Raw genomic sequence first — 14,778 nt, 5'->3', positions numbered from 1 at the left:
GCCTTTGCGGTAGTTCTTCCAAGAAAAGGGCAAAAAAAACGGGTACGCCTCGTCGTGTCAAAGCGAAAATGTAACAAAGATGCACAGAGCAGCTCACTTCGGACGCATACACAACAGTCAGCATGGTTATAACTCCCCAGTTATCGCAGCGCAGTGCGTGTAGATGTAAACATTTGCTTTTAAGTATGTGCACACGCGTTACCTCCCTTTTAACGATTGCAGATTGCAAGCGGAATCGGCTGTGAGGCTGCCCCACGTTTTGCACGCAACAGGTGGTAGCGCATATTTGGAAGACGCGACACCATTTTGTGCAGGCCCAACGGGAAAGTGAAAGAATGGAAGTTGGAAAGAAGTGGTTTACTCTCCCAGTGTGACATACCGCCAAACGGGTTAGCAGTTAATTATTATAACGCTTTCCTTACCGTCATATTTTTCCCCCCATACAAGACGCCATTTTATTTAGCTTCCCCTTTTTTGTCGTTTTGTCTGCACATATAATCCTTCGAGAGAGGCATATCCGTGCCAATTTCGTTAAGCAAACAGAAACATTAAGAGAATAAACCGAAGGGAGGCATCTCATACGCATGCATGCACGCACGCGCGCACATATGTGTGTACATCCCTTGTTGGATTTACGAACCTCTCTGCGAACGCGCACCCGGAAGAACGTTCACCGTTGGTCCCACTTATCCGCATACCCCCAACTGAAGATAGGCCGAAATTTTTCATGGCAAAAAATGCACAGATGTAGAAACGCATTTGTGCGTATTAAGGCCTATGTGTATACGATGTGCATACAATATGGGCATACCGTATGCGCAGAACAGTCGAGCCATTTGTCGCTTTAAAAAAAATGTGAAAATCGCCAGGAAAACAAAGTGATGGCCTTACAGTGTCAACCTGCAACGCTTTCGGGCGCATTTTAAATTTTAATGCATTGGCTACCTTTCATTTTTCGCTCTTTAAAAGTTGGAGGCGCCTCTCGGCTGGGTGACTCAGCGGGGGGCGTCGCCACAAATGTGCGCATGCGTGGTATGAGCGGCATGTTTATCACCACTGCTTGTGCTCCATTTAATATCTTCCCTCTATTCACATGGCAACTGCAATTGCAGTTGCAATTGCCATTGCTCATATAAGTTTACGTATTTTTTTTTACGCAACTTTTTTCATGAAACAGACTTTTCCCACTTTAACCCACTTTAACCCCCTTTTAACGATTTTTCTCCGCGCATGCTTAGCTGCGTCACGTGTTGGACGGTACGTTTATATCTGTTGAAACGGAGGAAGCGCCTCCATCGAGGCAGCGCCACGCTAGGGTTAGGAGATACGTGCTGCATACGCGTCACCCAGGTGTGCACCTAAGTTTTTACGTTGCCTAATTTAACTTTATTTAACTTTATTTTGCTTTATTTCCCCCGTGTCACTTCGCACTATTTGGTACTTCCCCCACCTTTGTATCTTTCCAGTTGGCCAAATTTTGTCTTCCCCACACTTTGGTGTATTTTTACCCTACGCGTTGTTCCACCATTTTCGAACTTCGCCGCTCTCACGAAAAATTACTTTTGGGTGCTACTTATCAACCGTTCGTTTGCTCTGATCGTTGTATTTTTTTTTTTTTTTTTTTCCCTCCCCCTCCTTATTTACCTCTGCGCAGCGTTAACGCATCCCATTGTGCAGTTTAAAAAAATTGGGGTGAAATTCTTCGCATTTTTACAACACATAATTGGGAAGAGGCGGGGATGGCATCCTCCCTTGTTTAAGCAAAATATGTGTGCACATTCGCAAGGAACATTTTAGTGGCGCCATGATTTATCTGCCCATTCAGCCTGCGCGAAAGTTTTTTTTTTTTCGGCTCGTTCACGAATGGGACAAAATTTTCCTCCACACTTATGAACAACAAAGGGGCGTCAACGTAACGGTTGATCAAATACGCATGCGTTTTACGCATACACACGGTTGACTTACTCGGAGGGTTCAAGCGAGAGTAGCGCAGCCAACACATATACCTACTCTGGCAGGCACACATAGATACATGCACCCCTTTTTTTTCACGCTCGCACACCCCTGCCGAAATGCACACTTTGAAGAGACTGCACAGCCACCACCAGAGTGATGAAGACGTGGTCGTCGAGGGGGGGGTGAGACACCCGTTTGCCCCAAAGTGGAACTCGCCCAGGGGGGGAACGAAAAGCGCCGCCCCCTCGCGCGAGCGCTATTCCGCAGGTGATGGCAGCGGTGGTGATCAGAGCGACGAAGACGATCAGGATGATCATGAAAATTTTGACAATCAGGATGAACATGAAAATTTTGACAATCTGGACCACCAGCATTATTACCATTACCGCAATTACTACCACGATGCGGACGAGCCAACAAACCCATTTCGCACCGAGGGCGAAGAGGAAGACCTCCAGTCGAAGGAAGGCGCAACCAAGTGGGGAAGCAACGCCGATCGGGGGGACATAACTGAGTGGGATACTTCTCATTTCCAGGGCAGGGGATCGAAGAACCACTCAAGTGGACTACACGAAAATGTAAAAAAGACAAAACTTAAAATGTACAAAAATTTGATAGAAAAAAGAGAGCTAATTAACTCTGGAAATTTTTTTCAAATTCCATTTGAGCAAAACAAAAAGGAGAGTAAACATCAACAGGTGCATAGTCCCTCAATTGACAAAAACAAATGGGTTGGTTCGCCTTCAAAATTGAGCAGCCATTTACGAGCAGCCAAACTAGTTAGACCACATACGAAGCAAGAAAAACATTTTATCATTCCATCTGAAGCATTTCCACCCGAAGAGAGGATCCCAAATTGTCCGCCTAAGAAGAGCAGCCCATCAGTGGAACCCTCGCAGGAGCCTGCAGCTGTGGACACACATTTAAACAGTCCATTTGCAAACCTAATTGGCCAAAAGTTATCGAAAAAAAAATACCGATTTAAACGTAGTGACATCCATATCTGCACCCTTAACAGTGTAAGTGAAAACTGTGCTGGGTTCTTTAGGAGGAGGTTACTGAAGAGTAAAATTGAGGCCCTGCTGAAGATACAAAGAGGGGAAGGAACAAAAGGAATTGCCAACCCGTTCATGAAAATTTTGTTGAAATATGAAACTCCCTTCATGTGGAAGACGGAAGTTTCTCACCAACGCGAGCACTTCTTGGGAGAGCACAAAGAGAGAGAAAGGGGTAATAATGCCCACCCACACCAAGTCGGTGTAACTGAACCGCTAACTCCTTTGATGAAGGAGGGGGACTCCAGTTCTAAGCAAAGTGCTGGCCATACAGATGGACTTCTAAATCGGACCGAAAACAAAACAGCGAAGAAACAATCAAAGGGTGCACCCCTGGGGGAACGACCAAATAGTAATTCGCCAGTGACCGAGTGGTCCACTGCCGGTGGAATCGTCGATTCTTACCTGAACGGAAACGCGGATTTTTTTGAGCAGAACTTCCTGGAAGAGGAATTTTGCGGGGGGGGCGTTTCAGTGGCGCACGTTGGTGAGGAGTACCCGTGTGAGCAGGACCCTTGTGCGGAGGACCTTTGTGATGCCGATTCGTATGAGGTGGACCCCTGTGAGGCTGACCTTCCCCTGGACGAATCCATAAAAACCCTGATAAGCAACTGCAACAGCATTTTTAACAACCACTCCAGCAACCCCCCGCAGGAGGATTTTTCCCAAGTGAAGCAGACGGAGACCACAGGGGGGGGGACCTCCTCCGTCAAACTGCTCCCACAGAACGACGACGAAATTGACCTCTTCAGTGACGATCCGCTTATCAGCCTAAATCGTGGCCGAGAAGAAAGAACCCGTCAGAGGGAAACAAATCCCAAAGGTGAAAAATGCCAACTGGTAAAAGAAGAGAGGCAGCCAATTTGTGACGACTCCTCCGCTGAGAAAAAACACCCTGAAGAAGAAAAACACAGGAATAACCCTCACGCAACATATTTGCGTAATTCGCGTGGAAGCGGCCAAATTAATTCTCACCAATTTGAAGTGGCATCGAAAGAGTTTCGACCGTCTGGGCAGGACGCAGAAGAGTCATACACACTCTCACCGCGTGATACACACTCACCGCGTAACCCACACAAGGGTGAAAAAACCTGCGCACTGAAAAAGTTACACAAAAATGGGAAAGATAAACATCCATTCGTGCCATTGCCCGTAAGGAAGGACCATCTTAGGGGGGCACTATCCGACCAGAAAAATGCAAATAAAAATGAGGGAAAAAAAAAAAAAAATTGCTGCAAAATGACGATGAAGACACACCCTAATGTGGGACTTCCATATAACCCCAACTGCCGTCTACACAACAGTGCATGCAATAAGAGGCACATAAGAAGAAAAAAAAATAATAGGGATAACCAAACCATCAGCTATTTTCGCTTTTATAAGAAGAATCTTTTAACCACCAAAGGAGAGAGAAAAAAACGTGTAAACAGCCACAGTGATAATTGCAACGATTGTTCTGTGACTCTGGCGCAAAATGTCATTTCTCCCTCTGGGGACCCCGAAAGTGCCTACCATTTGGAAGAGAAAAAGGAGAAACATAAGGCTGTGTCCACGCTTAAGAGCGTCCAGGGGAGCGTCCAGGAGAGCGTGCAGAAGAACCTCCAAACAACAGCAAAAGGGAAAGACAAACAGAACGGTATTGCCCGTCAGGCAAATCGAAACGTAAGTCGAAGCAGACACACAAGCGCCCCCCAAGGGAACATTCCAAGTGAGACACATGTTGATAAGAAAAATGACAAAGCGGAAATAAATTTTATTAAAGGGGGGGAAGATTCACAGAATGGTTTCACTCCAAATGGGATGGCAGATAATGCACGGACTCCACCGAATGGTGAGTCACTCCAAGGGAGGTCCCTAAAAAATGACCGTCTCACTGCTAATAGGGGTAATAAGGAGCACATCCAGTTGAGACAAACAAAGGGCATCGGCACACACGTCAACAACTCCAGTGACGTCTTCACCTCGAAAAATCGAATGGGTGGAGAAACTTTCCAGGGAGAGGATGCACTCCCCGATAACGCCTCACAAAATGGAAACGGCATCTATAACGCCGCACAAACTGGAAACAGCGTCGATAAGGCCATTTCGGAGGACCACAGTAGCGACAGGGGCTCCCCCCAAACGAACCAATCAGTGCATGAAATAGAGCTGAACCTGCTGGGGGGGCATGTCTCTCTGCACTTTTATGGAGAAAATGGAACCCGTGTCCTTCAATTTAGCATCGAATTGGAGGTACTCGAAGAGAACTGCAAACTGTTTAAAGGTTTAAGCCTACGTTCTGGGGGAGTCACCAATTCGGGAGCAAATCTGAGTCGAGGTGTCCGCAGAAATGCCCCAGAAAGTTCCCCTCGAAACGCCGATCATAATTGCAGTGATCTCCGCAGCAGCCCCGCCGAAGCGATCACCCGCATTATCCAAAAGGAAGATATCATAAAAGATTACTGCAGCCGCCTGGCGCTGAGCGATCAGAAGGAACACATACACCGCGTCATCAGCAACTCGCTGAGCGTGGACAATTTCACGGTCCTATTTACACTCCTAAAAATGAAAAACAAAATGAACATGCTGCTACTCCAAATTAACAAAATAACAGACGAAATAAAAAAGCTTCTCATAATGATAGAAAAAAAACTAGAAGAAATAGCGAACCTTACACCCCAATTGGAATTTTTAAGGAGTGTAAAAAAAGAGGCAAAAGTTACAGTCATACAAAACTGCATGAACTTCTTCCTGCGCATAACTAGCATATACAGCAACATTTGCACTTTGGTAAAAACGCAAAATGCGATTTTTTCACATTTCAAATTTAACAACGAAATAGTCAACAGTTATTTATTTTTTGTAAAGAAATTCTCCATCTATATATCCAGCAGTGTAGTCGAAATACAAAGTTTTTATGTCCAAATAAAAAATATGCAAAATGAGGAAGCAGACCAAAATTGCCTGAACAGGCAAGAAAAATCCACGCTCACAAAAATACACAATAAGTTAGAAAATCACTTAAATATTCACTACAGGAAAATATTTATCTTTAAAAAAATACTAGACATATATTTAATCGAATTGAACAATTTTAAAAAGTATCAGAAGGATTACACGATTAGCAAAATTAACATTTTAATCAATTCCAAATGTCCATATGATTTGCTCCTCTTTTCCATCCTCGTTAAATCCAAAAGTCTCTGTGAAATAAGTGTGAGGAGAATATGCCACAATTTCGACATCACGAATTTTCAGACAAACAAGAGGATCTACGCGCTCTTTTTAAACAAAAAAATTAAAAATAACATCTTGAAGAAGATTAAAACCACCGTTGGGGAAAATGCTTACGTTACGTTAAAAAGTATTTTTTTCTACAATGAGTTAAATGGCCTCATGAAAAATGCCCTACGTAATGGCGGTTTCAAAACGGAACGTCGTCTCAGCGAGCAGGGTGAAGAAACACTGAAGGGGAACTCCTCCGACGAACGTTCTATGGAGTCTCCCCAAGGGAAGGGAAAACCGCCTCGTAATTTAATCAACACGCGTGATGCTTGGAGTAACCCTTGTGGTGGCAAAACTGGGAGGGCTGAAAAGGGGAACGTACCCAGAGGGGGAGAAGCAAACCAGAAAGGGGCGTACGAGAAACATACCGCAGGTGTAGCTCCAATAGGAAAGAACCAACCAAACGTGAGCAACTGCCAATTAGTGGAGGAATCTAATGAGAGCGTCCCGTCTAATGTCACAACGAAAAGCCTGTCCACCTGCTCTTCCCTAAACGACTGCGAAGAATCCAAGTATTTACAAAGCATCGACAAAATTTTAAAAACGAACAATGCGCTAACTTTAGTAAAAAATATTAGACGATCCCTAGATATGGGCAATCTCTCCACATCAAACAGCTGCTCGGGGAAGAACCAAAAAGAGACATACAAAAGCAAATGCAGTGAGGGAAACAAGTCGAAATTTTCCTTCCCCTCCACTGTTCAAGCACATTTAAGCAGATCTCCCCCCAAAGATGAAGAAAATTGCATCAAATTGAATTGCGCCAGGAAAAAAAAAATCGTGGCAAATGAAATTGACCAACTGAGGAACGTCTTCAAAGCGTACGAGCAGGGGAGGAAAGCAAAAGAAGAAAAGGCCCCCCCACGAAAAAACAGCTCCATCGAAAATGCGGCCTGGAACACCCATCCAAATGGAACAGGCGCGTCACCCCCAAGTGACAGACGTCTATGCCGTAAATACAAATCCGCGGCGATTGGCCAGTCAAATCCCCCGGAAGAGTCAAACAACAGGGAACAAAACACGCTATGCACCAAAAAGGAAAAGAAAAAAAGAAAAATCCTTGAGAACATTGAAAAAATAAAAGAAATAGAAAAAAATTACAAACAACTCCAAGAAATTCAAAGGCAAGAAAAATTCAAAAAAAAACTGAACGAATGGAAGCTCAGAAAAATTACAAAAAGGAACAACATAAACCTGCTAAAAATTAGGGGACTCAAAAATAAAAAAAAAGATTTGTTTACCTCGTTCGTTAAGAAGGACATTAACGGGTTAGGCACGGTCATCAGGTGTAAGATCAACGGCGGGCGGGGTATCAGCGCGGATGCCCCGGTTGATATCCTTGCTGATGCATACCCCAGGGACGTTCCTAGCAACCATACGGAAGGCAGCAACACGGAAATCAGCTCGTCACACCTTATTTCCCAGGGGGGGGGAAAAAGCGTAAAGGACATTCTGGACAGTTTGAAAAATTCCACCCCCGCATGCAGGAAGATGGGAAAAGCGAACCCCCCTTTGGGAGGCCTAAATGGAGAGGAGGGCACTCCTACTGCGCATCAAAAATTGCCCTTATATGACCACTTAACCACATTTGATGATTACACATTTGACAGAAATCACCTGAACGGTTCAGGCAAAAACAGACACAATGGAATTTTGAATTATGAAGGAGTCCAAACGGATTTCGTAAAAACGGTTAACAAATCAGGAGTGACAAACCCAGTGGACGATAAAATTATTATAAACGATAAAACGGCGAGGAATTTAAAAAAGGGAAACAAAAATTGTGAAGATGAAGCTACCCTCTATAATGAGAAGAACAAAGAGTATAATCTTCACCAAACGGAGGAGCATTTCACTGATTCCTTTTTCAACAAAAAATTATATGAGCCATCCCCATCGGAGACGCATTTTTTTGCCGCAATAGAGGACGACAATGAGCACACGGATATGATCCTTTCCCCTAGGCAGAGCAAAAACGAACCAAAAAAAAGCACCCTGGGGGTGTCAAATAAAAACGTAAAGTATAAGCTATCAGACTACACGCAGAAATGGAACAAAACGGAGAGGACCCCCTCTGTATGCATCACGAAAGGGGTACCACGAAGGAAGGCCACAATGTGGAGTCACAATGTTGACTATACAGATCAGCGAAGTGAAGTGTCAACGGAAGGAAGTTACTTCCCAATACAGGAAGATGAAGACGCACATGTGAGCGAAATGGCTAACGATACATCAAACGAATGGCTCAACAGAAGAAAAAAAAAAGCACCTCATCACATTGGAAGTGGGAAAAATAATGCCCCATTTGGACACGCGACACTTTTCCCCATCGAAGTGAAGCAAAAAATGAACTCCAAAATGGTCAGTTGGGGAAGGAAAAAACCAAGTAACGGCTTCCACAGGGGGGGGATTTACAAAACGAAAGAATCGATAGAAAGACGACGGAGAATCGATAACTATGCAAAGGCCCTGAGAACATTAGGCGCGTTAAAAAATATTGAAATGTCGCTAAGAAATATTAAAAATGTACCAAGTAAAGTTAAAAGGAAAAATGTTATTGAATTCCTTAGACGGAGACAACGTGAAGGAATGGCATCGAACCATTTGATTTACAAGGATGGGTACGTTTTTTTGAAAAAAAAATTGTCCTCGAAATTTTAATTGCGTGGCATCCGTTCGGGGGACACGAAAGAGAGGGGGCAAGCTGTGGAGCACTGCATTGTCCGGCATGTAAATCACGCAAGTGCGTCATGCGAATGTCTCGCTGAAAAAATCGAGGACGGGCGCCCATTTCACAAAATCGAAAAGGAACACTTTACGCAAGTAGGGGGAAAAAAAAAAATCACAAAACTGCCCCCTAATTTATAAGCGCACAGTTCCTCGACCGCCTTTCCTTCACGCGCACTTGAAAGCACTTAGCTCTATTAGGGGGATCTTCGAATTTAAGTTGTTGTCCAGGTAATCACACAACAGTAGGTAATTTTCCTGCAGGAGGTTTCAAGGAGTCATTTTTTTTTTTTTTTTTTGTATGTACAAGCGTCTACACCCATGCTGCATGCACACGTGGTGATCTATGCAGGTGTAACAAAACGGTTACATTATTTTCCTGCATCATGTCTGGCTCGGGGATGTTCGACTCGCTCACGTAGAAGTCCTCCGGGATGATGAGCTGAAGTGGGGGGGTAAAGGGGGTCATTCCTTTCGTGCGTGTTTTGTGAGCGTCGAGTGAAGGAGCACTTCCCAGGCACATTATTCAATATACTCCCCATGTAGGAGCGCATTACCGAGTCCGTGCGGTCGAAGTCATACTGGTCAGCGAGCTTTTCCTCCCGTGAAGGCCTGTAGACGCTGTATATGTTGCTGATGTTGCTGTAGTTGTTTTTTATGTAAATCGATTTCTTCTTCTTATCCTTCTGTCTGCTCATGTGATTCTGCTTGTACTTGCTGATGTACCTATCATATATGGTGTTTTTCAAAAAATTGGAGACTTTATTTTTCTCCCTCTTGTAGCTCGAGGCGAAGTCGTTCTTCGGGTTCGCATGATTGTACGTTTTTCTTTTCATGCGGCTTTTGCCTGTGGGGAAGTGGCGAAGTAGCGAAGCAGCCTAATTGTGAAGCACTTCAACTGTGTAGCGCCGCAATTGCGAACCGTGTCGATGCGTACGACGTACCCACGCTGAGCGAGCCACCTTTACCGCCAGCCCCGCCGGCTCCCTTCGCGTGCATGTCGTCAGCACATATGCTCAGGTTGCTGAACCGAAACTTGTTTTTTGCTCTGCCCTTATCCCGACTAGCATTACCAAAAAGGTGGCTACTACCTCCGTTTATTCGCCCCTTTTCGTTAATCCCTATATGTCCAACACTGATAAATGGTTTCTCCTGCGTGTAGCTTCCTGTGACCTTCTTTTTCAAGGCACTCCCTGTGCTGATGTGGCTACTGCTGTGGTTTGAAATACCTCTGTCGATGTAATTTGGTTGGGCGTGTCTGTAGCTCTGTCGCTTGTGGTCATACTTCGAGGCGCTTTCCCGAGCGCTCCAGGTTTTTCTTCTTTTGAGGTTGTTTCTGCTGCTCGGGGAGGCGTCCAGCTTTTGGCCCATCTGCAGTGCGGGAGGTGCAACAGCGATGTATGCGCGGTGCGTGAGCGCTGCGGCGTGGCGAAGTTACGGCAAGGCAACCCTCACGCACAGGCAAAGAGTTATGCCCACTTGCACACAACTCCTGGGCACCTACCGCGAAGGAGTGCCTGCGGTTGGGCCTCTCCACGCAGATGAAGGACCCTATGCGGTCCTCCTCCTGGCAGGGGCGCTTCCCCAGCTGTGGATCTCGAGCTCTCTCGGTCTTCACTCCTTTCGCGAGTTCCTTGGGAGCCTTCCTCTGAGCTGTGCTCTGCGCCGTCCGCTGTGCCCCCAACTCCAGTTTCTTCCCCTGGGAGAGCTCACTCTTCACGAGCGCGCTGTACGTGCGCTTGGGCTGCTTCTTAACATTGACCACCTTCAAGCAGTAGTTGATGTATTTCCCCTTCATGTACCTCCGGAAGGCCCTCTGTATTTTTATAATGCTCATTCGGACGTAGCGGTAATCCGATTTCGTGATATACGTGAGCCAGTTTTTCCTAATAATGTTTGAGGCTGTAACTCTCTGCTTAAAGTACCCTTGAAATAAATAGTAATCCTGGATGAACAGAATTTGTCTTTTTACGTGTGAATATTTTTTCCGCGCGAGGTATCCCCGAATGTGCCTCTGAATAACGAGGGAGCTCCTTCTCAATTGGAGGAAGTAGGTTCTCTGTTTATACACATAAAAGTAGTAAAAGAGGATTTTTCGAAGACTTTGCCTTTTTTTCTGTAGCAAAAATTTGTTATAATACCCGAGTCCGTGCTCCATTAGACGTTTGGCTCTCCTCCTTTTTATGAGCATTTTAAATCTGCATCCACAGAGGACAAACTTCAAAATTTTTCGCTTCCTTCTGTGTAGCCAAAAGTTATACACACACTGGATAAATTTATTTTTTTTCTCCAAATTTTTATTCAATATCTCATTTATGGTGGATAAAACCCCAAAGCGGAAAAACACTTTCGTTCTTCCGAATGTGTACTCGTTAGAGTGGATGTCTAAAAATTTTAGGACAATTTCGCAGAACATTTTGGGGGTGAGGAAGGACTTCATTTCTTCTTGCAAAATGTGACTGTAGGTAATCCAAATATCATCGTAGAGCACTCTGCAAGGGTATCCATTTTTCATCAAACTGAGGACGTCCACCATTCCGCTCATCACCAGCTGATTCAGCACCAAATTTTTATTAAAAAATTTGGCCTTCTTTTCCTCATTTGGTTTTATACACCTGATAAATTTAGAAGCCGTTTTGTCTAGTTTGTTCGTCAGAATTTCCAGCTGCTTTTTGAATGAAGAAAAGATGGACTTTACTTTGTTCTTCCTTCCTGTGTGGTACGTAAGAACGTTGTTGGAGATCCCCCCATTACGGACGCTCTGTCGATGATTCCCTTCTACTTCGCCCCCTTCCTCGTCCTCATCACTCATATACGGATCATCCCCCTGGAGGTGTGCAGGAAGAACTGCCCTGGACTCAATCTCATGGTGGGATATCATTTCCTTCACGGATAATTTCCTCCTCCCCGATTTTGGCTCTTCCTGGATTTTCAGCTCCGCCATTCTGCTGCCACTTCCCTTAGGACGATTCCCCTGTGTGGTGTACTTACCACCCATGTATCTCCTCCCCTTAAGCAAATTCGTCCTAATGAACGAATTGCAGCTTGATAGGAAGTCCTCAATATCGTTCGTAAGTATGTCTACATTTTTGTTAAAAAAATCGTGGGAGTCGTAGAGGACCTCCCCCGCGTAGTGCGAAATGATGAAGCAGTTCCTCGACGCTTTGTAATTTCGAACGATACTTTTATATTTGGCTGAGTTCATCACATTTTTACTTAACTTTTCAAAGAACAAATTTTTATTACTCTCTTCGTTAGACTTATTTGATGAAAATAGCAAAGACAAATCTTCCAATATTGTGTAGATGCTCACATCTCGAGTGTCCCCTATGAGGGAGATTACATTGCTGTTATCATTGTAAGGGATTTTTTCGAGGAACAAATTTTCTTCATAATGTATTTTGTGCTCATTGTGAATTATTTGCTTTAAAAAAAAGGCGTGTAAAACTTCATTTGCGTAATTGATGCACAGCTGTTCAAAGCAGTTCATGCCTTCCTTGACGAAGTTTTCGAATCCGTAGATGTCTAAAATGCCTATGAAGTAGGTCTTCCTTCCGCTTCTTCGCTCAGCGCGATCGGCGTGTGGTGCGTACCCTGCGTGTGCTCCTCCATGGCTGCTCCTTTTCCTTTTGCACTCCGTGTGGGCCCCGTGAGCCCCGTCGGCGTGTTCCTCATCGGTGGGCGCACCCTCCACGTGGGCGTCGTCACCACCTTGGTGGTCCTCCCCCTCGCGCGCATTCAAAGAGTCGTTCACGCGCATTATCACGTACTCGAACAGGAGCTGGTAGAGGGCCTTGGATATGACGTCCCTGTTGTAGATGGCTTGCTGGTAGGTGTAGTTCTTCCGCGTGTCGCGCACCTTCTTTATGGTCAGAATTTCGACGATCCTATTCGCCCCGCCGTGTCCGCCTCCACCGCTGCCACCACCGCCGCCATCCCCCGAATGGTCGCTGCTAATTTCAAGCAGGTCGCCCAACTTCTGGCACACCTCTCCACTCTTAATTTTGAGCACCCCTCCCTCCTCCTCCTCCTCGTTCACCACAAAGTCCACATTTCCCAGGAGCAAAATGCAGATGAGCGTTTTGTAAATCTCCCTCTGCTCCTCTTCATACACCCCTATGCTGTGAAAGCACTTCATAATGGCGTCCAAATCGTACAGGCATTTGTTCGCCTTCCCGCTGTCATCACTGGGGTGTGAGTCGTTCCCTGATTTTCCCTTAAGTTTGCTTCTCTTCCTTTTACCTCCATCCAAGGCCGCTTCGACCACATCCGAGCCCACTTCCTCCCCATCCGTTTCGTCCGATTTATCCGCCTTTTTCCGCTTACTTTTACCCCTACTCCTGCTCTTCTTCTTCCGTTTCCCCTCTGCGTTGGTATCCTCTCCATCCTCCCCTTCCTCATTTCCCTCGGAATCCTCCCTCCCATTAGGGGACCCGTCACCTGACTTGTTCATATCATTTTTGGCCTTCAAGTAATTGTACTTGTACCATGGCAATAGATCAAACTCTTCTCTCAATTTTGAGTTCTCACACAGGGAATAAAAAATGTGGTAATTCCCCTCCTTGGGGGGAACATCCACCACCCTGGATTTTGCAAGGAGATACGTTTCGATGGACGCAGAGCGTAACGCGCCATTTTCATCATAATTTAACTTCATCAATTTTCCGAACCTACTGCTGTTGTCATTTTTGATCGTCTTGGCATTTCCGAACGATTCCAGCAGGGGGTTGCTGTTCTGGATTTTGTCTTCATAAGAGGAGGGGGACGCGGTGTTGGTGGATACAGCAGTGTAAGTGGACGCGTTGTGGGTGGACGCTGCTGTGGGAACCGTGACGAAGCGTGCCTCCCTTAAGGGAACGGCCTTTCCCCCCTTTTCGGAACCATTTTTGGCGACCCTTTCGTTTATTTCGTCCCTCTTGGGGGCATCCCTAACGTTTGGGTTGAACTTATCCTTTCGTTCTTTTGCGGGTGTTTTCGTGCGACGACCCCCAGTGTCTCCGCCTCCCGCACCTTGGTCACTTCCCCCTGACGGGGCTCCCTTTCCTGCGTAGTCACATCTTTCCAATGCGTCAGCGTTTCTTACAGCTTCCTCCCGCGAGTGACAAGCGCTCAAGAAGGTAAGGTACCTGAGCACCTGCTTGGACGACTCCGTCTTGCCAGCCCCACTTTCGCCGCTTATGATGATGGACTGGCTCACCTTATCCTTGACCATACAGTTGTACGCATCGTTGGCAATGGAAAAAGGGTGAGGAACGGCAAACAAATTATTCTCATTTTTAATCTTCCTCATATAACTTTCATCATAAATTTTAAAATCCTCATAAGGATTAACTGACAAGAGGATGTACCCAATGTAGGTGTAAATACATTCTCTGCTCCCTTCATTAAGGTATGCCTTACTATATCTCTGTCTTATATTTTCCAATAAATTTGGCGGATTTAAATAAATTAGCTCTGTGTTGTCACTACACCCAAAATTGGTATCAATGGGTAATAAATATTTCACATTTTCTGTGATGTTATAATTTATGTTATTTTTGAAATTGATATAATTGTCGTCTATGCTGATGCATATTTCTACGTCTCTGGTGGACACGAATTGTTTTACTTTTCCTTTGAAGAAGCAAAATATTTTATTTTTATTTTTGTAATATTCAAATATTTCTTTATATAAATTTCCATTTTTTTTTTTTATCGAATTGATGTTAACCCAGACCCATGAGTTTTCATACACGTAGTTGATATCTCTCAGTTCTAGCGACTTCTGTTTGTACAT

The 14,778-nt window shown here is 45.0% G+C and overlaps 2 protein-coding genes across 2 annotated transcripts; one reads left to right on the top strand and one right to left on the bottom strand.

Annotated features, from left to right (window-relative positions):
- Positions 1 to 2,072: 2,072 nt before the first annotated feature.
- On the top strand, positions 2,073 to 8,936 carry PVX_092625 (hypothetical protein; the record flags this gene model as incomplete). Its single annotated transcript, XM_001615467.1, has 1 exon — positions 2,073 to 8,936. The coding sequence occupies one exon, from the start codon at positions 2,073 to 2,075 to the stop codon at positions 8,934 to 8,936; it is 6,864 nt and encodes a 2,287-aa protein (XP_001615517.1).
- Positions 8,937 to 9,170: 234 nt separating this feature from the next.
- Positions 9,171 to 14,778, bottom strand: PVX_092620 (myosin heavy chain subunit, putative; the record flags this gene model as incomplete). The annotated part of the gene is made up of 5 exons (XM_001615466.1): positions 9,171 to 9,260; positions 9,373 to 9,444; positions 9,560 to 9,849; positions 9,947 to 10,373; positions 10,507 to 14,778. 5 exons carry the CDS (start codon positions 14,776 to 14,778, stop codon positions 9,171 to 9,173), a joined length of 5,151 nt encoding a protein of 1,716 aa, XP_001615516.1.

This window comes from Plasmodium vivax, chromosome 9, assembly GCF_000002415.2.
Source record: "Plasmodium vivax chromosome 9, whole genome shotgun sequence".
Taxonomy (NCBI): Eukaryota; Apicomplexa; class Aconoidasida; order Haemosporida; family Plasmodiidae; genus Plasmodium; species Plasmodium vivax.
The sequence above is the reverse complement of the archived record's forward strand: the minus strand, read 5'-3'. Positions and strand labels throughout refer to the sequence as shown.